Source organism: Poecilia reticulata, chromosome 1 (assembly GCF_904066995.2).
Source record: "Poecilia reticulata chromosome 1, P_reticulata-male-v2, whole genome shotgun sequence".
Classification (NCBI taxonomy): Eukaryota; Metazoa; Chordata; class Actinopteri; order Cyprinodontiformes; family Poeciliidae; genus Poecilia; species Poecilia reticulata.
Genome location: NC_088830.1, coordinates 29,956,489 through 29,983,263, shown reverse-complemented (window position 1 = coordinate 29,983,263; position 26,775 = coordinate 29,956,489). Strand labels below are relative to the sequence as shown.

The following is a 26,775-nucleotide window of genomic DNA, read 5'->3' as shown; positions in this document are numbered from 1 at the left end:
CTATTTATGCACATTTCCTACAAGACCCGTCCTGCAGGAGCTCCTATATGATTCAGCCAGACGTGAAGGCTGCGACATCCTTCATGCCAAAATGTGCATGTAGGTTCGATCAAATGCAACATATGTTTATCTACCCTGCCCTTAACGTCGCTGTACACTGTGTGCCACTTCACACTGACAATCCCTCCGAGCAATCAGCCATGGACTTGTGGAAAGGACCATTTCTAATTTATAAAAGCCAAAAGGATCGATTCAAAATTCATGAACAATCTGTCCTGCAACAACCAGTGATTTCAGTGACTGTGGGGCTGAGGAGATGTGGTGCAACAGTAAGGAAAGTTCTGCCTCCCCTCATATTGCACAAAACTGTGCGAGCAAATGTATTTATGTATGCACAAAAAGGAAAACAGGCTGTCGGTATGTTCAAATTGCACAGTGAATGTTCTAGAAACCTGTATATTCTAAGCAAAACACTAAAAGTGACTAAAGAAGTCACAAAGTTGAACATTGTCATGTCGTCAAGTATATAAAAATATATATTTTTACTTCAGTTTATTATATTTCCAAACTTCTTGAAAACAACATTTAATTTTGTATTAATTTTTTAAGTTCTAAACCCTAAGTGCAAGCTAGCCAGTTTGATGAGTATGTCTGTGTAATTTCTTACTCTCTGTTTGTGCAACTGTACAATATCTTAAGGTTAAGATATGGGTAGTTTAATTGTCTCAGTTATAAATGAATGCTGACAGAATATGAGGCCAACCAATACAGTGCTGTTCTGATCCCGTCTTGGCCTTTACAGAATTATATTTAGCTATTAAAACGATATTTATTTAGTTAGGTGAACAGAAATGCTTTAAAAAATAAAATAAAAACTGCCATTTGCTGAAGATCATACTGGGCCAAGTGTTTTTTTTTTTTTTTTTAAAGATTTACCAATAAAACAAACAGTCATACTGTCACACAGATCTTTTAAGTAAGCAATACTCTTTTGTTGTTGTTGCCAGCTTTAAAAACTATTTTTAGGCATATTTGTATCCAGGTCAAGAATGAATAATAACAACAACAATAATAATAAATAATAACTGAAATTGTTTCTCTTCATACAGACAATTAACATTGAGAAAAGAAGTTTATTCGATGTGAATACCAGCATTTAAAAATATGCTAGAAACTTAGAACTGCCGGACGTTTTTTTACATGTATAAATACTGACATCACAGTGCCATCTAGTGGTTTCATGCAATAAATGAAGAACGGGTGCAACGTAACTTGACAAAATGACTGGGTTTAGTCCATTTTCTACAGCCGGTGTCTGAGCCGGTAAAAAGGGAGGGGCTTACCGCTAATGAAGTAGGAGAGGTTCACTGGAAGAAGGAGGCGTCATCTTCAATCTGAAGTGGATCAGAAACAGTCCAAGTTTAATATGACATTCAAGCAGCTGCTTGTAGATGTACAGCAACTGTCATTCTGAAGATTCCCTGATTTTGCTGAAATTGTAATGTCTGCAAATTACATATATCAAGTTGTCTCAGGTCACATAACCTCATTAAATCCATAATGAGGATATGTGAAAATTATGTATATTATAGACTGAAATAAAATAAGACAAGTACAAAAAAAGAGAAAAAAATCCAACATGAAAAACCCTTTTTCAAAAGTATGAATAATAAAGTTATTATTTATACCACCATGGCATGATGGTCAAGATGAACAGCGCCATGATCATCTACAGAAGACCCAAGTATCATTTGCAGGAATATTCTCAGTTTCATAATCACTGATGGTGCTATTTTCATAAAACTATTAAGTTTCAAAAGCATGGCAAAGCTTTATTGCTGAAATGCAGGAGGATTATTCTCATGATCATCAAGCACTCAATTTTTGTTTTGCAGCAATGCAAGCGTGTCTCTAAGGGTAGGTTTGGGAAGTGAATAAATAGTTTTTGGCCATCGTTAATGCTAAAATTAAGCTGACCGAGTGAAACCTTAAAACTTTTCAGAAGGCATTTTAAAATCGAGCTAACAAAGAGCACATAAGGCCATTCATCAGGCTGAAAAGAATTACAGTCTAAAAATAATACTGGAAAAGGAGCAGCACCCTTTCCTATGAACTTTCCACAGAAAAAGTTCTCCAAGTACACAAAAACAAAACCGCAAAATAAGCTAATGAAACTGCTGTCGCCATTTTGCCTGCCCAATAGACACAAAGTGGCCGCCAGCAACAGTTAAGTCGACCAGACTGGTTTGGCACTGCAATATTTGACAACTAACTAGTTATGTGAACCACTCCAGAAATAAGTACTGTCCGGGTTAACACTGGAAAAAGAAAAGAGAGCAGCAGATTTACCATGGAAAAAAAAGAAGAAAAAACTTCTGGCACACAATGTGAAGTCTAGGCGAGAGAAACTGCCGCCGCCATTTTGCCTACCAGTAAGTAAAGGAGACCAGACTTAGGTTGGTGCAGCAATATTTCACGATTAAATATGTGAACCACTATAGAAATAAATAAATAAAAATACGACTATACAAAGGAGTTCTTTGTAGTGCCTAAGGTTGTTTGGAAAGTTTTGTAAAACTACTTTTATAAAAGAAAGGAAAACGGTCAGATAACAACCAAACAATAGTCAGAAGTGTGCACTTTCTATAACAAGAACAAAAATAGAAATTTGGCAAATAAATAAATAATGACAGCTTTAAACGTTTCAAAAATATAAAAACTTTTGGTGAACATCAGGTCCGAATATTCTAGTTTGGACTTTCAGACTACGTTCACTGGACGTCTTTCAAAGATTTGTTTTGCTACCTGGGAAATAATTAATTGAGTTGCATTTATTATTACCCTTTTATAACACTTTCAAATATTTATATTTGATCAAATTTATTTGGAAAAAGGACAGACCGACAGACACTTTCTTCATTCGGCGAACCGACAACGAGCGGACCCACTCAGTGTCCAATCAAATTGAATGGCGGAACTGTAACCAGAGAAACCCGGAAGAGTATGTTTAGTTACGGTTACTTCTTGATAAGAAACTTTTAGTACCTACCAAGGTTAACTTGCTTTAAAGTCTGTTATTGCTAAAAAAGAAAAAAAAGAACGTATATGATGATTTTGTAGTCTTTAATCCGACGTCTTTATGAGTCTGTAGCTTTAACTCGTCCAGGAAGCATGGATCGTTGATGGGTTTGTTTACATGGTGAATCAGCTGACGAGCTAACGTTAGCAAACTTGAGTCACATGAGTTGCTAATAAAACACCAGTTGTATCTTCTTAGATGAAACGCGGAGTTAGAGAAGAACTTACCGCGTAGATGTAGAATAGAAAGATTTGCTAGGAAGACACTAAGTGAGACATTTTATGTATGTTAATGGGAGACTAAAGCTGCTACAGAAGGTAAAGGCGTTAGCTACAGGTTCCTGTGTTTGTCATCGGATCAGGGGACTGTTTTAAAGGCCCTGTGGGGACTTCATGACAAGATGCCTTGCTCCTGCGGGGACTGGAGAAGATGGATTCGGCCGCTGGTCGTTGTGTTGTATATTTTGTTGCTAATTGTCGTTTTACCGCTGGTCATCTGGGAGCTACAGAAATCTGGGGTAAGTTCATTTTCATTGTTATATGCAACACGTAATGGTTATTGCGATACAAAGACTTAAGAAACATATTTAATAAACACCAGATTAATTTAGTTGTATGTTTTTAAACATGGAATATTGTACCTTTTTACTGTTGAGTTCTTTATAGAGTAACACCGGTGTAATTAGTCAGGCAATCTGCTCAGGTAGTCAGCTCCTTAATAGACATGCTGTGTGTATTCTGTTGTGTTAAACACAATTAAGTCAAGTTCATTTGTACAGCACATGTCATCAACAAGGTAGTTCAAAGTGTTTTACATAATAAAAACATTATATTGTCATCAATTATTAAATAAGTAATAACCATTACATTTTGTCAAATATTGATCAATGATCTAGTTATTACTAATCAAAGATAACTCTAATCAGGTTTAGCCTTTGTTTTTGTTTTTTTGCAACAGGAAATATTCATAAACTTTCACATTTGTCTTTTTCTTCTGTGAGGATAAGTGTTGGAGCCCTGTTTCAGTCAGTTGATTGGCAGGCGGAGAGCTCTGCTGATTTTATGCTCCATACAGCCGAACAAAACTCTCTGGTTACACCAACTCTTTCTTTTGAATTTCATTTAAATGGTTTTAAAATTGAGGAAGATTATGTGTTAAAAAGCTTATCAATTTTTAATGTGAAAGTTTTCCAAAACTCTTTATCCTTTGAAGCTCGGTAATCAGCTGTTGGCAAGCTGTTGGGTTGCCACTCTGTATGTTATGAAAACTGACCCGAATGAAAAATTGACACACTGTTGTTCTATTTATGCATTTTTCTCCATCTAATAACAGGTTGGAACTCATAACAAAGCATGGTTCATTGCTGGGATTTTTGTTTTCATGACCATACCTATATCATTATGGGGCATTCTCCAGCATCTGGTGCACTACACCCAACCAGAGCTCCAGAAGCCTATTATCAGGTAAGTCATGTCTGCTACAAAAACCCAATATTACAATGACATGTTTTTTTAACAATATTTTTACTATTATCACACTTTTTTTTTATTATTATTTCAGGATATTATGGATGGTCCCAATCTACAGCTTGGACAGCGTGAGTCAAATTATTTTACAAAAGTGTTTTTATTTGACATGCATAGTTCTTCAGTATGATTATAAGAATAAGAAGTATGACATTATCTGCAGAATTGCCTGAGGCAGTTGTCTATTTTTTTTTTTTTTCCAGTGGATTGCGCTTAAGTACCCCAGTATAGCAATCTATGTGGACACGTGCAGAGAATGCTACGAGGCCTATGTCATCTATAACTTCATGACTTTCTTGCTTAACTACCTGGAGCGTCAGTATCCCAGCTTGGTGATGATGCTGGAGGTCCAGGAGCAGCAGAAGCACCTCCCACCGCTCTGCTGCTGCCCACCTTGGCCAATGGGAGAGTGAGTTCCATTAGTAACAAAACCAGTTTTACAGTTGTAACAAAAAAATATGGCGCTCCCCACTGTGATACTATTAGTTAAAGAATAGATTAGATTTAAAATATGTCTGAACGATTGGTGTTTTTAAAATGTAATTGTCTTAATAGTTGAACTCCAGATCTTTTCTCCAACATTTCAGTTTGGAAAATAATTTTTTTTTTGCTTTGCATAATATAAAACATATCTTGTTTTTAAGAATTTTTCCGACTCTGTTGGTGAAAATTCAGTAACTTTACCAGCTCGTTTGCTCAGATTTGTCCTATTTGCAATAAGTTAGCCACAGTGAGCCCTGTCACAGACTAGTGACCTGTCCAGGGTGAAACCCACCTCTCGCCTGGAACGTTAGCTGGAGAGGCACCAGCAACCCTCCCGTCCCCACTGAGGGACAAGGGTGTAAAGAAGATGGATGGATGGATGGATGGATGGATGGATGGATGGATGGATGGATGGATGGATGGATGGATGGATGGATGGATGGATGGATGGATGGATGGATGGATGGATGGATGGATGGATGGATGGATGGATGGATGGATGGATGGATGGATGGATGGATGGATGGATCTGTATTGGTTACAAATGCAGTCATGGTGAAAAGAACGCATGTTTTATGTCTTGAGACATAAGAAATAAAAATATATTTATCTTATAGGTCACCGCTGAGCACTTTACATTTTGTCATTTAGCATGTTTACTTATCATAAAGTTTGACCCAATACAGAAACTGTTGGTGGAAAAACCAGCAGAGTGCACCAGGAAGCTAATTATTTAAAAACACGAAGGCATTTTATTAAGTAATCATAAACAAGTGTAAACAGCTCTTTAAACAAGTTTGTAGTCTGGTGATTTTCCACAATGTGACGAAGGAACGATGTCAGTAACTTTAAGAGACGCATTAAGAATGGCTGTCAGTCAATCTTCAAAAGGTCATAAAGGCAATTCCAGAATATTTTTGAATGCAACAAAACTTTAGTTTAGTTGGGCTTATTGCAGCCACACTTTTCAGGTAGTAACCATGAACTTATCAGTTTGTTATCATCTTTATAAGGTCATCCATGTGACTACTGAATTTAATTGAATAGTTTGTTGTTGTTCACGTCAGACAACAGTTCACACTTACTGAAGATCACCTGACCTTTTTCTGTAATATTTAGATTTTGTATGTGAAACATTTATATTTTAATAGACTAGGCTAAAACATTTCACCTATTTAATTTGATCATTTCTGATTCAGTTTGAATATTTCTCACTTTGCGTTTCTGATGGTTTTTGCGAAGGCTCATGCCCATCAGTAGTTTGGCCTTGTCTTCAGTAACTTCTACTCTTTTCTTGTTTAACCAGGGTGTTGCTGTTGCGATGTAAACTGGGAGTCCTGCAGTACACGGTGGTAAGACCCGTCACAACAGTGATCGCTTTGTAAGTAAATTCTAATTCTGTTTATGCTTAACTCAATTTATTTGGCATGTGATATAGTGACAAATAAATGTGTGCGTTTCTTCCTAGGATCTGTCAGCTGTGTGACGTTTACGACGAAGGCAATTTTAGCTTTAAAAATGCCTGGACATACCTGGTTATTTTCAACAACATGTCACAGCTGGTAAATATGTTGCTATTATTTCATATAATTGGCTGTATGAAACTTTAGGTTTTTGTTGACATTTCTCATTTTCTTCCAGTTTGCAATGTACTGCCTGGTTCTGTTCTACCGGGCTCTGAGGGATGAGCTGAGCCCCATCAAACCAGTGGGGAAATTCTTGTGTGTCAAAATGGTGGTGTTTGTCTCTTTTTGGTAAATCTCTCTTCATTGCTGATATTTCATGTCAATGTATAGGTAGTCTGTATCTGTTTGAGGAAACGGAGGCTTTGTAAATGTCCCCAGGCAAGCTGTGCTGATTGCTTTGCTGGTAAAAGTGGGAATAATCTCAGAGAAACGTACCTGGGACTGGCAGAGCGTGGAGGCTGTTGCTACGGGCTTACAGGTAGGCCAACATTGTTAAAACGCAGCTGAAATACCTAATTATTTAATAGTGCTGTGAAACAAACCAAGCTGCATTGTTTCCTTCAGGATTTCATCATTTGTGTGGAGATGTTTCTCGCAGCCATTGCTCATCACTTCAGCTTTACCTACAAACCTTACATCCAGGAGGCAGAGGAGGTCTCCTGCTTTGACTCTTTTATGGCCATGTGGGACATCTCAGATGTCAGGGCAGATATTTCTGAACAAGTTCGTAATGTTGGTAAGTCCTCCATGTTCGCTGATGTGCAGGCGCATCTCATTGAACTAGAAAATTATGAATCGGTGGATTTATTTCCATAACCTTATTCAGTGTTATAGCTCATTACATAGAGTCATAACACAAAGTGTGAGGATATATTTCAAACATAATTTTGCCAAATTTTTTGATTAAAATGTGATTCATTGCAGAGAGTTAGTGAATTCCATACCTTTCAGTTAACACAGACATTGATTCTCACCACTAATTAATATACAAGTAATAAAAAGGGATTTTTAGTCCAGGCACATGAAAAAATGTGAATGTCATGAAAAAAATTTTCATTCCAGAAAGTGAGACTCACCTATTATATAGATTCATTACGCATTGCGTAAAATATTTCAAGCCTTTAGTTTTTGTAATTTTGATTATTATTTCTTACAAAGAATGAAAATCCAAAATGTACCAGAAAGTTAAAATATTGCATAAAATCTAAACAGAAATGTCAGAAAAGTCTGTTGGTTTTACTCTGAATAGAGGACTTTGGCTCACTGAGCAACAGTTCAGTTGCTTTTCTCCTCTGCCCAGGTAGGACACGGCTGATGTTATCTCTGTTTAGGAGGAGCTTATCACTAGGACTGACAGATGGAGCCAATTTTCTGGATTAATGTGTGGGCAGAGTCTCTTTAAGTACCAACACCAGTCACGGTTAATACCTTATGAATAGTACCCAAACTCTCTCTAGAACAGTGGTTCTTAACCTTTTTTGAGGTACCGAACCCCCCAGTTACATATGCGCATTCATTGAACCCTACTTATTCCAACCCCACCACCCCCCACCCCCGGACACAAAATAATTTGATTAAGTAATGTAATTATATTAGCTGTGTAACCACCCCCACACCAGTGGAGGCAGTACCAACTCCGAAAAGATGCAACCAAGGAGCAGATTTAGACTATAGAATTTGGTCAACACTGTGAGCTTTGCTGAAGTATTTAAAGACACAAGTTCAAATTCATGCTGAGAGTGGAGCTCCTTCAATCAGTGCTCCTCCGCAGCTCTGATTAGCTAAGCAATGTAACGTGATCCTCTTGAGCAAGTGATGGCAATTTTGGTAATTCTGACTTAAAAAGAGAAGTTTACTTTGATTTAACTTTAGATAGTAAAAAAAAGCCTTATCATTAAATATCTGGTTTCAACTATAAATAACTCTTTCCAAATGAAGGCTTTTAAATCAAATGTTAGATGGAAGTTTATTACCAAACTGTGCAGTTTGAATGTCAAGCACTTTAAAGGACTTCATACAGAAATCAAGCACTTGCCAAACCTTGAAAACATCTGTTTGAAATTCATTCATTGGATAAATGGATAAATACACTTTTAGGGTTGAATTAGTGAAATACATTCACTGAGATGCACCTTTTCTTCAGACATCTTTGGAAATAATCTTTGTAAAACCCTTAAATGTGTTGTCTTTGTGGACTCGTTTCCAGGAAGGACAGTCATGGGTCGCCCAAAGAAGTCATATTTTGGCGAGGCGCAGAACGACGGCGAGCGTTCTGGGCTTCTGTCTTCGGCGTCTCAAGACACCATCACAGAAGCTGCAAGCAACCAAGGTCAGTACGAGGGGCTTGGAAGAACTCTCACACCGCATTCCTTATCAGCGCCGGCAGGGTTGGACTCGGCTGTGTGGGAAGAAGGTCATGAGGCTAGAACTGACTCAACCCAAGATAATGCAAGGACGAATCACACCAAAGAACCAGAAGAGGCTGATCTCATAGTCATCACTTAGGTTGGTCTATTGTCATATGACTGGGCAGGTCCCAGCTCCAAAGCTTAGGCAAACAAATGACACTAAAGCTGATTAAAATCAGCAAGACATTTTTCAGCCGGTGAAAAATGAAAAGGACCTCTCCGTTAATGACAGCTGTATGAATGTTCTATGTTGGGTCTTACATGGCTTATTAACACGCATTTCACTGTTTTATGTTGTATGAGAAAAGGGAGAAAAAGCTTGTGCTCAAAGTTCCCACAATGAATCCATTATAGCCGTTAAAAAGCCAAGAGCATGTCTGAACCCAGGATTGTTTCTGTAGCCTTTCAAATCATTCTTTCTTAGCAATGTCTTTATATGAAGTCTGACAGATGAGCAGCTTTCAAATGTTCTTTTTATTGGGATGTTCTTGACTTGCAGGGCTACATTACTTAAAGGAGAGTTATTATGTAAAGTTGACCTTTAAGTGCTTTATATCATGTTATATTTCCTCATCACAAACATACCCAGAGTGTTGTCTTGATTCTTTCATACATGTTTGAGCAATCCTTGTGTCTCCCATGGCAACTATTTGGGAGTGCCTAAATGCTTAGTCATACAAAGCTCCGCCTATTTAGCTTAAGCTCCTCCCCCTCAAAGCTCTTCTAGACTAGCGGCAACTGCAGTTAGCAAACATGTGGAACTGCACGACTGCTGAGCTTTTGCTCATTACTTCTTAGTGAAAAGCTTCACAGAATGATTATAGACAATATAATGAAGGAGAATTATTGTCATGATGTCCTGAAGGTGAGCTGTCAGAGTAGGAGCTTTTTAAAGAGACAGAGGCCAATTTCAAGGCGTCAAATTGCAAAGTCAAATTTCTTTTAAGTTATTTTTGATATGTACAGCATTTTTAGACCTGAAGGTAACATTGTTACTTGATTTTGCTATAAAATGGCACTATGTGCTTGAAAACTACACAATGCCCCTCCTTTAAAACACATAGATTTTGGAAATATTTGGAAAAGGGCACTGGAACATTTTAAAATAAAAATGTTCCCAGATCAAGGAATGAAGTAAAAAGGCAACATTTTTCTCTGTGTATGCAAACTGTTTGCATGGTTATATTAGATCAATGCAAGATAAACACACTCGGTGTGTACTGCATTTTATAATGGTGTCAAATGTGAGAACATACAGAACTCAACTTGAAATAGTACAATCAGCTCTCTGTAGTTCAAATACTGTAAATGCTTTAGCCTGTACAACTAACTTCTGATTCACTTTTCCACCCTGGATAAAAAAATCCATTGATTTTTTTCATTAGTTTAGCAAATATGAGCAACACCAATTAATTGATTTCATAACTACATCTTGAATAGATGTTTTTCCCTTTAATATTTTAATTATTTTCAACTAATATGGTGATTAGAATGTTGACGTCTATAATCCTGAGCTCATGCATGTTGTTGCCTTTTTTATATATATATGAACCTTACTGGAATATATCAAATCTGATGTAAATACCACACTCATGAAATGTAAAATGTAAATATCAATAAAAAAATGACCAAAAACAAGTTTTTCATTGTGTATTAAAAAAATTCCACATGCATTGGTGAATACACTGCAAAAACACAAAATCTTACCAAGTAATTTTGTCTTGTTTCACTGGCAGATTATTTCACTTCTAACTCGTACCTTTTCATCAATACTAAGAAATTATTCACTTAAAACAGCTTCCTATATGATTCTGAAAAGTTACTTTTAAGTTAGTTTTGTCTTATTTCAGGTGTACCAAGATATTTGCAGTAGATATTAGACCAAAAATACTTCTGATTCTGTTTTTGCAGTGCAGTTTTCATAATAAACATTTTAACATCTGGGTCCATAAGGACAATTTCAATACCACAGTACATTTTATATGTACTATGAAACTAGTCATACATGAATATTACTAGAAAATTCTATCGCAGTTCCGTCACAAGGGCACTTAAAAACTTTGTCATGCAGGTCATTGCTAAAAAAAAAACAAAAAAAACTACAGCTTAATATTTTCTTACCAGAATAAACAAAATGTGTCATAATAGGTTTCCTGCAGACTCTGTAACAATGGAGCTCTCCTAAAATCGTATAAAATGACGGTACCACATAGGTTTTAGTCCATCTGCACAGGAGCGTTGTCTAAATGAGCGGAGATGGAGATGGTGCTCTTGTGCAGCTTCACAGCCAGACGGATCCAGTCTCCAGCTTGGACTTGCAGGGGATCCTGCAGAACGGCAGCGGCCTGCTTCCAGTGGGAGTTCCGGCTGAGGGTGCTGACGCTGACATCCGGGTCCAACTGAATCTGGTACCAGAAGGGAACCGCAGTAACCCTGCCTCCACAGGTGGCCTGCACCTGTGTGGGATAGGAATCAGTGCTTAGAGAGGGAGAGTAATTTCACTATAAAACTGTTTTTTTGGGATAAAAAGCAACAAAAAAAAGACTCTTGACACCTCAGGCCGTATCAATAATGCATGTTTTACCTTGACTTCCCTCTCAATGTAGTTTTTGTTGACATCCATGAGGTCCAGAACAAAGAGCTCCAGAGCCTCACTGAGATGTCTGCACTCCAGAGTGGAGAAATCCAAGAAGACATGAACCGGAACCTGCAAGATGAGGCATTTCATTTGAAAAACAAAGAGCAGGTTAGGATGTCTGAGCTTTCTCTAATGCACATGGGAGCAAAAATTATACACAGAGCTGGTAAATCACTAACAATATAGAAACCAATTCAAATACATATTATTATTTCTGATACAAACAGTGAGTAAACATCCAGGTGGTGATTAACGTTTAAGTTGCCAAGAAACATTTATCCAAATATTAGTAGGGGTGTATGTATAGGGTTGTTGTTTCAGATTATAAGCATATTATTTATGTAACTTTCTCTAATGGAGCAAAGCTGTGTTTTATGTGATAGTGGGGCTTAGATGTGCCTATCATTTATGGCTTCAAAGAGAAGACATCTGCTAGAACAAACAGCCGTCCCCCATGAGAGGTCAGCAGAATTACAAGCACAAACATGGCGCTGGAGGAAAACTGGGATTTCCAGACCAAATAAAGAAAAGGAATTTGCAGGAATTTGACAGCTGGGAAGCACAAATCCAAGAGGAGCAACGAAAACACAATTCTAGACATCAGTACTCTGGGAGAATTACTTGCTTAACTGGAAAAGGCATTAGTTAAAGTATGTTTTTCCTAGGATATTACAGTGCAACAGTACATTTACTTAGAGTGGTGTTAAACCAACCACAGAAAATCCAGTAAATGTTCGATAACATGTGAATGCTGATTATTCAACGGTTAAAAAAAGCGTGTAAAAATGTAATATGGTAGTACTAAGGGACATCTGCTCTGTCTTAAGGCACTGTAAATAAGAGATACTAAAGAGTCAAATCAGATAAATACCCTAAACATGTTTTAAATGGGATTATTAAAATAGCTGCAGCAATAATTTCCATAACGCAGTAATGTTACATCTCCAGAAGGAAATGTTTTGGTTTTAGATGCATTAAGAAGTTATAATTTTTGAATTTGTTTCATAAGTTTTTATAAACATCTGTTTTTTTACATCTACAACTGACTCTTAAAAGTTACTATTTGCAAGCTACCCTACCTTCCTTTCTTCATTTTCCATATTTATACAAAAACGCTCAAATCATTCTACTAAATTGCGTTTTGTAATAACAGGATTCACTTTGTTTTAAAATCTGAAAATAGAAATACATTTTAATTTCATTTTATTAGTTTTTATAAAAAAAATTGGAAATTGTTTTTGCAGCTTCAGGCAAATTTTATTTTGTAAAAGAGGGGACAAAATAGGTTCTTTAAGTTTTTATTTTACTTTTTATTATGGTGTGTTTTAATGTACAGCACTTTGTATCAGCTGTGGTTGTTTTAAAGTGCTTTATAAATAAAGTTTGGTTTAAATAGAAAAGCCGCTGACCTCTGGCTTAGAAAAATATACAGTTTAAAGTAGAAAATGCTTCAGCACTGCCTTCTTACACACACAGCACCATAATCTGGAAATCATCTCTTCTTGTAAGTCAGCCTACTGTGGATTGTTTTGAGAAAAATTTAAGGAAAAAAAATCAATGGAATGTCTGAGATGTTAAATATGCATCACTGCTACTCAGTAACTTTATCTCTTGCTACACTATGCAAATCCTTTGTCTGCTCCGATGAAGCCTTCAATCACCTCCAAACTGAATGCTAAGTGCTTCAACTTTAACTGATTCACCTGATAATATTTAGGTATGTCAGAGCACAAAGAGCCAGCATAAGTTTTTCATCTTCACCATGATCAGGAGTTCAGGAGAGAAAATTAAACTAAACTGTGAGGTCTGTACACTGAGTGTGTGAAACCAAAGGAGGAATACTTACAGTGAACTGATTAATGAAAGGAGCAATATTAAATCCCAGAGTAGGCTCCCGGCCCTGGACAGCACTTTCCAGTAACAAAGTGTCAGACTCCACCAGCATCCCGTATACAACAATCTTCTCAGGAAAAATACGCCCTCCTTCTTCCAGCAGAAACCTAACATGGAAAACAAGAGAAAAATAAAGCAATGCATGTTTTTTATTAGCTTTTTTATGTCAGTGTCCCCAGGGTCGAGTCCTTTTTAGTGACTTTTTAAAGTATAGTTACAAAATTTCAACTACGGAGCCTTAAAAACTACTGAATGATCAAAAGATGGACAGACAACTTTCAGACAAGTGGCGTCCAAACTTTTTGCAACAATTGTGAAAAATTCTCATGGAATAAAAATGTTCTTTTCCCCATTTTAAAATGCAATCATTTCTCTTTTACCTACACAACATCAAACTAAACATCATGTAAAATTTTCTGTTTGCCTTAATATTTAAGTATTAAACTTTTTTGGGGTAATTATTTTTGAATCTGCTGGTCTATAAAATGTTTTTAGCTTATTCACATGTACAAAAATGAGAATTTTCTTCTAAAACTTTTGCTGTATTTAGCCCAGCATAATAGTTTGGTGTATCCAAGTTGAGTAAAACGTAGCTGGATTTATGTGGCACAACTAAAAATAGAGGAAAAAAGGTTAAAAAAAATGAAGAAAAAAAATTGTAACATGTTCTGTTTAAGAATTTATAACCTTATCAATAAAAATCTCATGCTAAAAAATGTCAGAGGTTCAAATTTGTACCATACTTGTGGTAGGGGCCACACAAAATTATCCCAAGGGCCATAAATTGCTCCCAAGCCACACTTTGGACACCTCTGATTTATACATGGGATCTAAAATATATATTTACATTTATATATACCACATAATTACATTCCATACTTTTGCGGAGTGAAAATAAACCCTGACAATAACATGACAATCTGAATACAAAGCAAAAAATGTGACTCAAACACTTATTTTTAAAGGCGAAACAAAAAAGAAACTGAAACAAGGGACGTTTTTATCTTCAACTGAAGCAATCTGAACACAGATTGGTCATACTTTGAAGCTACTGTGGACTAAAACAAATACTCTAGTCCTGACCTGGCCAGGGAAGCTTTCTCCATCAGCTTCTGCCTAACAAGCCCACATGTTTCCACGCAGTCCAGGATGATGGCGCTCCACAGCTTCTCACGGGACGGCCGCTGTAACATCCCCTGCTCGTCCTCTGTGTGGTTCAGCCAGAACTCCAGATGCTGCTCAGATACGTCGTTGGAGCGAGCGAGTCTCCTCAGGACGTTCTGCTGCTTGCTCTTCTCCACAGAGCTGTAGGCCTTTACTTGACCCTGGCGGGCCGCGATGAGGGAGAGCAGCGAGAAGCCCTCAGACACATCCAGCACGTAGAGCAGACTGCTGTCTGCCGCAAAGGAAGCCGAGCCAACCGTATTTCGATTTGCATTTTTAACCTTCAGTTCAGAGATGAGCTTGGCCAACGCGGTGCAAAAACTCTGATGGTAATCCTGATTGTTTAACAGCGCCATCTCTGAACACTCCAGCATGCAGAAGTCTTCGGACTCACTCTGACTCGTCTGGAGGCACGCTAACGCGCTGCACAGTTCCACCTCTGGGTTTGGGTTTGGGATGGGTTTGAAGGAGTCCATGCGCTTGTCGAGGTAGATTTTGTGTCCGTTTCTCAGCACGGCGACGCAGCTGAGCCTCAGGTAGGCGTCTTGGCAGGAAACTTCAACTATCAGCTCATCCAGAGGCTTTAGCACAAAACCTGTGAAACGGAAAACATTTAACTTCGTCTCATTATACAGCTGCAAAATGAAAACACAATATATTTTTAATCTACGGTCAATTAGGACAGAAACTAACGATTATCTTAGTTATCAATCAATCAATATAAAATTGCCACATTCTGATGATTTTTAATCCTTCTTTATGCGATAATGGAAATACATTAAAAGATCAAAATGAACAAATAATTTAATTTCTCTTTTTAAAATCTCACTTTATATATGAGCAAAGTTTAAAATGATGTTTATTTTACAACAGCAGCAAAACTCTTTTTTTCTTTTCCATTTGAAAAACATTTTGAAAACCACATATCCTTTTCATTCCACTTCCCAATTCTGCACCACGTAGCTGTTGATTTATCATTAAATGAATAATTAAATGAATTTGATCATCCTGATTGTGAAAAGAGATCCAGGAGAGCAGACAATGAGAGGATTCCTACTGGGATACCATCTGTTCACGTCATCTCCAAGCTCGTCAGACGTATTTGCGGGAAAATGCAGATTTACAGCTCATTAAAATTTCATGAACACTAAAGAGAGTCGCAGAATTTCAGGGCGTGCTGGGTGACGGATGTTTATCATCCCTGGGAAAGGTGGCGCCTCCTTTGAGCCCATTTGAACTAATTAGCAGAGGAGAGACATGCTGTGCAGTCTGGTCTGCAACTGGGACATGTCACCTAATGTCAGCAGCTCTTCAGCTCAGCGCTGTCTGCAATCACAACAAAGTGAATCAAAGGGCCTTTATGGATCAGGACACTGCACAATAGTGATCTAATTTTAATCTCACACCTTTAATGCAAACTTTTAAGATTACAGAAGTTGATTAACAGGTGACTATAATTTTAGCCATTTGTGCAAGTTTTCAAATGAGTATAAATGAAGTTCAAACGTTAAACCAACATTCTATTTGATTTCCAATGATTTCAGAGAGGAAAATCTGTGTGCATTATCTTTTGCTCTCATGGTGAACAATATGTTTTCTGAAGGTCTCCCTTTGGACTTTCTTTACTTTTTTATTCCGTTTCATTCCAGTACTTGATCATTTCCATTGAACTCTGACCTTCCAATCGTAAAAAGGCTCCTAGACTAGAGAGATGAACCAGAGCCTTGTTGAAACATAACAAAAAAAACATTTTTTTTGAATTATTGGATCTTTAGACACTTTGATACCAGTTACGCCTCCATCTTGACTAAAATATATAAAATAAACCCTCCAAAGATCAAAGAGCGCAACAAAAGTTTGAAAAATAAACAAAAAACGCATGAAGACCAGATGGTGATAAATAATAAAACAAAACTTATGCTATGAAAACATAAAAGAACATTTGTCCATCATACTCATTGCACTGTGGACAGGGTAGATGGCTTGCTCCCAGCAGGTGTCTTCCTGCGGTCCGGTGGACAGACTGTTCTCCTCGTCCAGGTGGAGCTGGAACCAAACAGCCAGAGCATCCAGCTCTCCCTCCTGAGTGACGGGCAGCCGCATCTCTCGCACCTCCCTGGAGCTCAGGCCCTCCAGTTCCTGGGAGTTTCACAGCCATCAGAGTCAAAGGAGAGACCAACAAGACTTTAACTAGAATTCACAACGAAAATACCTCCAAAAGGGTTGGTTCTGATGGATTTGATAGACAATATAAGCACAAACAGTGCATTTAGTTGTTGCACACTCTTGTTCAAAGTAGCAGTGGGTGATGTGGACTTAAAGTTTGATCACAATAAAATTAATAACTATTCATCACTTATTTTTTAGGCAACTCTGACTGCGATCATAACCCCACAAACACAGATACTGTTATTGAAAAACACAGTGCACTTCTTTAGGACACCAATTACATGAAAAAGTGAGATTTTAACCACAAAACTGAAACAAATTTATCGATACGCTCATTCAGAAAGCGGTGGAGAAAATGGTAAAAATAGCAATTCTGACTATACGGACGTTTTTTTTTTTTTTCGCTAAATATCATGAATGGCAATTTAATGTGAAAAAAATCTAAATTCTTATTGTGATTAGCCAATTGCTGTTATATTAACTCTTTCGTTGAAGGCAGCCTGATGACAAAGAGTCAACAGAAGTTTACTTAAAATCTTCAACTTATATTTATCACTTTGAAACCATTTAAAAACAGTATGGAAGATTACATTTTCCTCATTAAATATAAATAACATTAATTATTTCAATTTCATAAGCAGGATATTTGAGGAACATTAAAATGCTAGAAATGACCAAAGGGAATAGAAAAGTTAAGCTATTTAAATTGACAGCACAAAACTCATTGTCACAAACTCTGAGTTACTTTCTATCTCTGAAATATTTTCTGAATTCGTCCAATAAACTAAAACCTAAGAATAATACTTCTGAGGTTGTACAGTCTGTTTTTAGCTTCAGAAAGTGATTTTTCTGTCACCTGAACATTGTTGAAGTCTATGGTGAGGGCCGTGAACGGCTCTGTGAGCGCTCTGTATGCCCCGGGCAGCCGGCTCAGCCTCTCTGTGGTGTACGGCTCCGTGGAGTCGTCCTGCTCAGGGCTGCAGCTCACCGGACTGCGGAGTTCCCCTGCGGCCGCCATGGACAGACCACCCACCTCTGCAGCACACAACCTGAACCAAAACACAGACACAAGCAGACAAAACAATGTGTGGGGAGTTCATCTCAGCATGCAGTGCAAGACATTTCCACTGTGCATGCTGGTATAATCATTTCAAATAAAATTGAAGCATTTTGTATGATTGCTGTTTGTAAAGAGCAGGGTAAACAAAGTGACCTCAGGAGTTTACCTGTGATGCCGGCGGATCTCCAGGCACTCGACGGCCATGCAAAACACAGCGGCTCCGGCAGGAATGACCCGTCCTGTGGCAGAATCTTCTCCAAACTCACCCTGACCTCTCTGCAGAAAATAATCAATTAAACGTGAATCTCAGAGAAAATCAAGTCCGTGCACGGAAAACAATTGGTGCTTCATAGATCCCCCCCCCCCCTCCCCCCAACCACAAAGCTGATGTTTTGCAAATCTTAGCGGAGCGTGTTAAGACTATACCAGGGAGAAAAGACATCAATCAGTACTGTGCAGAAACAAAAAACAACAATTAGGCAGGAAACGAGAGAAAAACTCAGACTCTCTCTGAAAAAAACATGGAGCATGGTTTGCCTGAGGTTTGAAGAGAAAGAACAAGAAGACTTCTGGGAACAATATCTTTTTGACAAATGACACAAAAATAGAGATGCTTGGCCATAATGAAAAGCTCCATGTTTGGAGAAAACCAAACAGAGAATACATGCAGTAACAACTCCTACAAATAAACTATTATTAGTGGTTGAGGGCTGCTGATTTGGGGCTTATTTTGCAGCCACCAGACTTGGACACCTGACCATAAACTCCTCTGGATAACAAAGTATTCGAAGGTAAAATGTGGCGCCATCTGTCTTGACTGCTGGAGCTTGGCTGAAACTGAGTCATAAACATAAAGTGATTTAACGGCCTAGTCAAAATCCAGAGCTCCTCCTGATTGAAATGCTGATTAATGAGCTGTGCAGAAATTAATGTCTGCAGCCTTCAATGAACCGAGAAGAAGAATGGGACAAAATTCCTCCAGAACCACACGAGAGGCTGATCGAGTCATACAGGAATCTGATGAGAGTTGCCGCTGATCTACGTACAACCTACTGGGGTGTCCAAACTTTTTGCCCTGACAACATTGGCAAGTCTGAACAACTGGGGGGCATAAAATTTAATTAATTAAACATGCGAAAATGTGTTTATTGTGATGCATATATATTTTTGAAATTTTTCCTCCTGAACATTAAACCGGATTTTTATGAAATCTGTAAATCATTAAAGATCCAAAACATAAAGAACCTTATTAAAAGAAAAACAGATAATTTCCAATTTGTTTCCAATTGTTTTCCATTTTGTCGGCCAAAGTTTTCACCATTCTTGACCTGTCATCAGAGGCCGAACAAAACCATTCCAAGGGCCACAACTCGCCCCCAGGCCACACTGGTTGAAGCTCAAACTTGAGGATTTTTTGGCTAAAACATATTTGCAGACAAATGTATTTTTATCTTAGACAGTTTTGGCTTAATTACTACTATGAATATGTTTTTTTATTTTATTTTTTTGGAGACTGAACACTCCAGTTAATGATTAAATTGATCATTATTTAGTCAACAGTTATTTCAATAATCAGTTAATCACAATTAATCAGATTAATTGTGATTAATTGCAATTAATCCGATTAATCATTTCAGCCTTGCATAACTGTGTCATCGCATACTGTCTATCTGCGTTCCAGAGAGTTAAGGTTGTCCTTTTTCTGCATGTTGAAGGCATTCCACTCAAAATATCACTTAGAAAATGCTCTTTGCTCTGTACAGTGTTACCTTTGGAGGCAGGAGGAGGTGATGCCAGGCGTGAATAAGACTCTCTATGATGCCCTCCCCAAACAGCCCTGCGTCCACAGTCTCAGTCACCACCAATGAAACCCTGAACACAGACGGAAAATTAATTTATGGAGTAATGTCGAAAAATTCAATATCACCAGCTAAGATTCCCACCTGTTTGGGATGTCTGTTGGTACTTCCATGTCGAGGGATTTCTTATGGAGGATTTTGATGCTCCCCTCCATCCCGTTAGCAGCCACCACCTCACAGGCCAGTTCATACATCGTCTTTGAAAGCTCACAGGCGTACACCTCAGCAGCACCAGCTTTCTTAGCACACATACTAAGCAGACAGAAAATAAGCATCAGAACTGCACTTTTTGTTATATCTAAGTTATTTAATCAGTTAGTGATTTAGGGTGTTTTCACACCTGATAGTCTGGTAGACTGGGTTCGATTGGGGACCAAAAATGTAATGTTTCTTATATTTTCAGCTGCTGTGGTTTGCTTTCACACGGCACTGTGTCCAGACTAATGAAAAGCACTGCACCAAGAACTACTGAAGGAAATGACACAAAAACCTATAAAGAAGACACTCAGTGCGATTCCTTCTTCACGTAATGTAAACAAAAATGGAGTAGAATCAGATTCTGGCGGTTGCAGGATTTCTCTTTGTCTCTGGTAAAATACTATGAGCAACTTGTGCCACTAGTGCTAGACATACGGATTTGTTTTGGTTGTATTTACCCAGAATGCCCTTCACTATAGTCCGCTTCCTGCTTGTAATGTGGTCTCTGCATTCAAAAAGTGCCAGAGTTCACTTAAACCAAACCAAGATGTAGGTTATTAGGCAGACTAGAGTTAGCTTTTTCAGTCAACTACAACCTTAAAAAAATGTTCAGGTCTGTAAATTGTGATGGAAAATGTCTCACCCAAGGATTCCAGTGCCAGTACCTATATCGAGTACGGTTTTGCAGCCATTCTGAACAGCCTTCTGAATGGCCTGCTGGTACTTTCGGTTCCTGCCATGGTCGTTGAGCATGAGGAAATGCCAGCGCTCCACTAGCCAGTTGGCAACACGGTAAAAATTCTCCCTGGCTTCTGGAAAGTCTGGCTTCAGTTTTAAGGCCTTGTGGAAATGGCCCGCAGCTTCATCTCTAAATCCCATTCTGTATCATAAAACAAATGAAATTGATCATGTGAAACTGAATACTGCAAATATTGATAAAAAACAGTTATGAATGTGTTATCATGTACCGGAAAAGGTGCTCTCCCATGCTGTTGAGGATGACCTCATCAGCAGGGAAGATTTCCAGAGCTTGTTCGTAGCAGTCGAAGAGTTCCTGAATCCGTCCCACAGAGTCCAACTCTTCGGCCCATTTAAACAGAGTGAACCTGAAAGAATCCTGAAAAAGAACAGTTCACTGTATTTAGTTTTGCTAAGCCACGTGGATACAAACACAATGTCTGCAAATGGTGAAGAGAACAGAGTGAGAACCACATGGCACGAAGCTAAGAGAACATTTCTGGGAGCTGCCTATATAATCATCATCCTCAAGAAAACAATGCTGTATTTTCAACAAAAAAAAGTTTCCAGTCAAAAGGTGCCACAGAACATCTAAATTAGCTACTGCTTTGCAAAACAAAAAAACACATTTTAGGAAAAAGTGAAGCATTTAAAAACACACAGGTACATTGGAGGATGCATACAGCATAGGTCAAGGGTCACAACTATGAGTAACAGGGTTTTTCAAAGAGGTACTAATGGTTTTTAGCTATGTTGGGTGACTGAGCATATTTCTTTTCTTCTCAACAGAAATAAAAAAAAATAATGTACAAAATCAAAGTTATATATTTCAGTTTATACCACACTTCATAATTCTAATTTGATTATAACCGCAAAATGTACACAGGCTGGTCTAGAAAGTATTATACGCATGCTTTACCTGTGCAAAGTCCTTGAAAACAGGTGCAAGGTTGAGCACAAGGAGGTAATGGACGAAAGCTGTTCCATAATCCTGGTTGAGCAGACACTGCTGGGCGCTCTCCAGGGAACTGGAGACCAGCTGGTCCCTGGCAGGGTCCACTCTGCGTCGCCTCCGGGCCCTCCTCCCATGCTTGGGCCTTGCACTGGTATTTGGCATCCCTAAACGGAAGGGAAAGTGAAATACAAGATTTCAACTTGCTGAAACTTGCTTTAACTGCTATAGCCGGTGCAAATACCATGTAAGGATGCACTCAGATTTTACAGTTATAGAAATGAGGATCATATTTACTTGGCTTTAAAATAATATCACTTGCTCACTTTCTAATCTAGTGTCTCGAAAATATTTTTAGTACTGCTTTGCAGTAATGATTAGTTCAGTTCCAGTTCGTGTTGCAAACTGAACAGAAACCAATTCAGTGCATTTAAAGTGAATATTAAAGTACACATATCACTGTCTAGCCTCAATATGCCATCCCATGTTATATATTTATGTTATTCCTGATATCAGAGCACTTTCGGTTCTGTTTCCTAATATTCAGAAACGTGCAACACTTACTCTGAGCAGAGTTAGATTCCAGGCTAGTATATGGGTTGAAATTGCAGCTGACCAGCAGCTGCAGCCAAACACAGAGGACCTATTAATGTTGACAGCACGCAAACCTGACCATGACGTCCATCAGCGGTTAGCCTCACTGTAAACAAAAATAACCCTGATAACAAAAAGACTGAAGGCCGCGCAATAATATCCGCTGTGACTATTACTACAGAAGTTTATTTTCGTGCTTGGTAATATTATAGTTTTAACAGTTATCTGGATGATACCCGACGCAGTTTTTAAAAATGAATCACATTTACAAATATCCAACTGAGCGGCGCAACTGTCCGCTTGAATAGCGGCTCGGTAGTAAACGTGTCTCCAATTAAACGTTCCGTACCTTCACTAACAAAAACGGATATTAACTTGCCTAAAGTTTAAAAAGGACAATTTTGCTAGTAAAAGTGCATTTATGAAGGATTTATTTATTTTTATTTATCTACATATTTATCTACAATAAACGTGTCTGTCTTAGTTTTGTCTTTGATGACATTGAGATCTCGCAATTGAAAGACAAAGAGTACAATTGATCAAGATGGTTCAGTTTTTAGAAATGTGGTCCGAAAGAGCCTCATTGCATCTGAATATGCCCAGGGTCGCATATCAATAAAGGCATTATCTCAACAGTAAATGACTGTTAGTTGTATTCAATATGTTATTAGTTATACATTCAAATTCTGCATACCAGTAGTAAAAAGCAGTTGTCTTAAGGATACACACCCATGTTTAAATGCTAGGTTTGAGACTTACACATAAAGAATGTGAGAAATAATTTTGAAACTTTTTTTCTATACTAGCATAATATGCTTTGTTATTATCGGGGTTAAATATTTTTTTTTGCATCTATCTATATTTTATTCCAATTGTTATTCTACAGCACTATGTTTGTGTTAATCACTACATGTTTGTGTTTTATGTAGTAAGTAGTGGTGTTGTGCCATTTGATTCATTAGTCACAAAATCATTTTACTGAAAGTTTGTGATTTCTAATAATACTAATATGAATACAGATCTTCTATTGTGGAATGCCACCACCCTATATTATTTCAGTTTGGTTTTATAAATGTCTATAAAATTGAACTTACAAATTGGATAAAACATGTGAACTACTTTCATGTCTATGCATATTTTGCAAGAATAACAGCATCCAAATTTGAAATGCAACTTTATTTTTGATTTTATATGATTATTCAGTACTTACTCCGCATGAACTGTCATTTTGTGTTTTTACTGCTCAGATGAATAAACTAAACAGCTGTATTGACACTACTTTTTAGTAGCCTGCTGGGAAGTACTTTATGTTAAGTTGCAAACACAAAACGGAAATTCGAGTGACTGAATTCGCTTGGACCTGGACATACTCTTTGAACATGGCCGCGCATCATTTGTAAGCCAGCAAGCAAGGCGCCGCACAAGGAAGGCGAAATGTACGCTTAATTTCGAGATAGAGACCCACACCGACCATGTGACAGACTGATATAAACATATCAGAGGTGTTTCCGTACAAACACACACACACAGGAAGAAAATGAGAGAGAGAGAGAGAGAGAGAGAGAGAGAGAGGGAGGTTTTCTTTCATGTAGCTTGTTCTCGATATGCCTTTATTGTTCAGTGTTGCCTTAATGACCACTATTACTAGCACTAGAATAAACATATAAATAGATTCATCTAAGTTAGTTGAATGCAAACTGCAGTGGTAGCAACTACTGTTGCCTTGCAGCAAAAAAGGCAACAGACTGGGCAAACTTAGCCTGTGGTTGAATCCCAGGCTACGTTTTTTTTTCTGCATGAAGTTTGTTAGTTCTCCTTGTACATGAATGGGTTGTATAACAGGGGGGCAAACAAATATTTGCACACAGACACAAAACTAAGGACAAGCCCCAAACTGTGGAAGGAAGCGCAGTACCAGAAGAGAAACTACGCATGCATATCAAAGCATTTTACGCATTTACACCTCCCTCGTCCACTTCCCCCCATGACTTCAATCGAGCCAACCGCCGGCTGGCTGTAAAGGGGCGCACCTTATTAAGTTTTCTACACGCTCTCAGATGTCAGACTTTCTCAATCTGTCACTTTACTAGGTGGAGTTCCTTTAAGGACAAAGGGAAAACTGGACACCGCACCCGTTACTTTCTAAAAACATATTTTAATTGACTTTCCAATGAGTCTCTAACTTAAAGGCGCGTTGTTGCTACCCTTTTAACGGTCCTACCTGTTCGCCCTTCGTGATTTTATTTGACAGCGGTGGAGCGGGGAGCAACACCCATGCAGCCGTGTCAGAAGTTACAATGCTAACAACTGTTAGCTGCTGCTTCTGCTACCTCACAAAGCTATGGTCCATCATTCTGACCTGAAACCTCCGGGAAAAACAGCGGCGGTGTGATCGCAACCGTTTTTGTTTTCACAGCTACAGAGTTTGCGTAGCTTTCTTTTTTTCCCCCCCCCATCTTTCTTTTCCCCTCTTCTCCCCCGTCGTTTGGAGACGAAGCTGTCACAGAAATGGGACTAACCCCGCTGGAATTCAGTGAGTGCTATCTGGACAGTCCCAGCTTCAGGGAGAAAATCAAGGCACAAGAAGCTGAGCTGGACAAAACCAACAGGTTCATCAAAGAGCTCTACAAAGATGGGAAGAACCTCATCAATGCGACTAAACGTAAGTTGTTTGGAATCGAGCTTTTGTTTTACTTGAGGGTAAAAGTAACTTTATTCTTTTACTACATCATGTTTTGATGAGGTGGCTCGACTGACGGTACAGCTATTGTTAATGGATGTAGTCATGTTTATCTGATCAGATCAAGGCGTTGTCTTTTTTTTTTATTTGTGTCATTATTTATTCTGTAACATGAAACCGAATTTCAAGCAATTATCCACTAACAGTTACAGACACCATCAATTAATAGATGGCTGTTCTTAATCTAATCCTGAGTGAAACGTCATCTTAAAGCTGCTGGGCAAATTACTGCAGAATAATCAATAGTTTGTCACTTACTGGAGAACATGTCATGATGTGACTTTTCTTTGTTTCCCCAAAACAAGTTCCCATAATTGATGACATCATTAGCAACAGATCAGAGCTTAGTCATTTTTCCAGTTTGCTTCTTTACTTGTATGCTTTAAAGCTGCTGCTTAAGCCTTGAGCAATATGGGTCATCTGTTGAATTTAGCAACAATAAAACTCATGAAAGTTCTTGGAATAGGACTACGGCAGACTGGATTAGAGTTGGACCAATTAGGCTTTTTCTTGCCAGTGAAGATTTGTTGTTTTTATTTTTTTCTAGTATTTTGAGGACTACAACAATAAAACAAGTATTTGGTTCAGACGCAAAAGAAAATTAAGGATAACTTCGTTGCTATATTTTGTAAAATTTCAAACAAATCGGCATTGGCCAAAATCGGAATGGGTGATTGGCCGGAAAACTGCAATCAGTGCACCCCAACTTAATATTTGATTTTTATTGAACTGAAAAAAAGTGCAGTACCAGAAGAAAGTACAACATGATGGTGCAAATGATGGAAGATTTTAGTGTTGATCCGTTTTTTTTTTTTCCCCATGTTCGACAGTTAATTACAACTTTCTGGCATGTTTATTTTGAGATGTCATTTCAGAACACACCAGAAGAAAAAAGTAAGAATAGTATGAGGTGATAAGGTCATAAACCGTTTTTCATCCAGTCAGTTCACACTGTTGTGATGTCATTGACCCAAACATGCACAAAGCAGAATTACCTGCTGGGTTTTCTGGTGGACTTTGCGTAAATTTGTACTGCCAGCATCTGCATTTCCATTGGCCGTATAATTACATAATTTGGCATTTTGAAAATAAATGTGCTTAATGGAAACAGCAATTTTGAAAAAACACATTTTTTGATCAAAAGTTTTGACACTAGGATGAGGTCATTTTTTCTCCACATCAAAATTTGTTTGCTTTACAAAACTGCAATGAAAGTATTTCACATTACATGATCAACAGTCAGATATTGCCACTGATGCAAACCACAAAGACGACGACGACAGGAAGTAGTTGGAGGATGATGGCACCGCCGGGTTTTTTTTAAAGATATAGTGTAAACAAACTTAACCACATGTGGTTGTATTTCTTTTTTTTTCTTTTTTTCTTTTTTCTTTGGGTAAGGTACATTTATTAATGTTGCACATTTTCAGCAGCAAGGCAATTCAAAGTGCTTTACATGACTTAAAAGGAAATACAAAGAAATGGAAAGAGCAAAAGAAGAAAAAAATCTAATAATGTTGATCCAAAGTATATAAACTAAATATTTATTCAATGGAAACACTGAAATTGTTTTTTTTTTTTGACATTAGCAGAAAACTGCTCACATTTGTAATGGAAACACAGCTACTGTGGATTTGTTCAGGAAAATAAAAAGGCACACCTCAATATCATCATATACTGGTCCTTTACTGGAAAATGTCTTTGACTTTTCTATGTTCTCCAACCCTGATCCTCATGGCACACTTCCCTGGACGCTTCAGATGTTTTCCTGCTTTAACAGACGTCATTCAGATGATCACAGTTCAGCA

At 37.9% G+C, this 26,775-nt stretch overlaps 3 protein-coding genes and 1 long non-coding RNA gene across 4 annotated transcripts in view; 2 read left to right on the top strand and 2 right to left on the bottom strand.

The window, feature by feature from the left end:
• The window catches only part of LOC145552931 (uncharacterized), a 46,801-nt gene extending 43,917 nt beyond the window's left edge, over positions 1 to 2,884 (bottom strand). Inside the window, exons 1-2 of the long non-coding RNA XR_014089065.1 lie at positions 2,350 to 2,884; positions 1,344 to 1,394 (exon numbers count right to left, since the gene is read on the bottom strand). This is a non-coding gene — a long non-coding RNA (uncharacterized LOC145552931). The remainder of the gene's footprint in view (positions 1 to 1,343; positions 1,395 to 2,349) is intronic.
• A 140-nt stretch (positions 2,885 to 3,024) lies between these two features.
• On the top strand, positions 3,025 to 10,600 carry tmem184c (transmembrane protein 184C). The gene is made up of 10 exons (XM_008420294.3): positions 3,025 to 3,596; positions 4,412 to 4,542; positions 4,640 to 4,676; positions 4,809 to 5,014; positions 6,395 to 6,469; positions 6,557 to 6,650; positions 6,730 to 6,842; positions 6,933 to 7,032; positions 7,119 to 7,290; positions 8,761 to 10,600. Exons 1-10 carry the CDS (start codon positions 3,480 to 3,482, stop codon positions 9,057 to 9,059), a joined length of 1,344 nt encoding a protein of 447 aa, XP_008418516.1. The 5' UTR covers positions 3,025 to 3,479; the 3' UTR covers positions 9,060 to 10,600.
• On the bottom strand, positions 10,598 to 23,759 carry prmt9 (protein arginine methyltransferase 9). Its single transcript, XM_008420314.3, has 13 exons — positions 22,198 to 23,759; positions 21,601 to 21,800; positions 20,912 to 21,060; positions 20,587 to 20,823; positions 19,830 to 19,997; positions 19,656 to 19,758; positions 18,053 to 18,162; positions 17,683 to 17,875; positions 16,613 to 16,796; positions 14,577 to 15,252; positions 13,447 to 13,600; positions 11,547 to 11,669; positions 10,598 to 11,418 (listed from the first exon to the last, which is right to left on the bottom strand). Exons 2-13 carry the CDS (start codon positions 21,796 to 21,798, stop codon positions 11,179 to 11,181), a joined length of 2,535 nt encoding a protein of 844 aa, XP_008418536.1. The 5' UTR covers positions 21,799 to 21,800; positions 22,198 to 23,759; the 3' UTR covers positions 10,598 to 11,178.
• A 470-nt stretch (positions 23,760 to 24,229) lies between these two features.
• Positions 24,230 to 26,775, top strand: part of arhgap10 (Rho GTPase activating protein 10) — a 55,563-nt gene continuing 53,017 nt past the window's right edge. The window contains exon 1 of the mRNA XM_008420325.3: positions 24,230 to 24,889. Within this exon, the coding sequence (XP_008418547.1) occupies positions 24,736 to 24,889 (154 nt within the window). The 5' untranslated portion in view covers positions 24,230 to 24,735. The remainder of the gene's footprint in view (positions 24,890 to 26,775) is intronic.

Coding starts and splice junctions, on each gene's coding strand:
- tmem184c (XM_008420294.3), top strand. CDS start 3,480: ATGCCTTGCTCCTGCGGGGACTGGAGAAGATGGATTCGGCCGCTGGTC. Junction 5,015..6,394: donor CCACCTTGGCCAATGGGAGA/GTGAGTTCCATT, acceptor TTGTTTAACCAG/GGTGTTGCTGTTGCGATGTA. Junction 6,470..6,556: donor GTCACAACAGTGATCGCTTT/GTAAGTAAATTC, acceptor GTTTCTTCCTAG/GATCTGTCAGCTGTGTGACG.
- prmt9 (XM_008420314.3), bottom strand. CDS start 21,798: ATGCCAAATACCAGTGCAAGGCCCAAGCATGGGAGGAGGGCCCGGAGG. Junction 21,061..21,600: donor TTTTCAAGGACTTTGCACAG/GTAAAGCATGCG, acceptor GTTCTTTTTCAG/GATTCTTTCAGGTTCACTCT. Junction 11,670..13,446: donor CTTTCATTAATCAGTTCACT/GTAAGTATTCCT, acceptor CTCATCTTGCAG/GTTCCGGTTCATGTCTTCTT.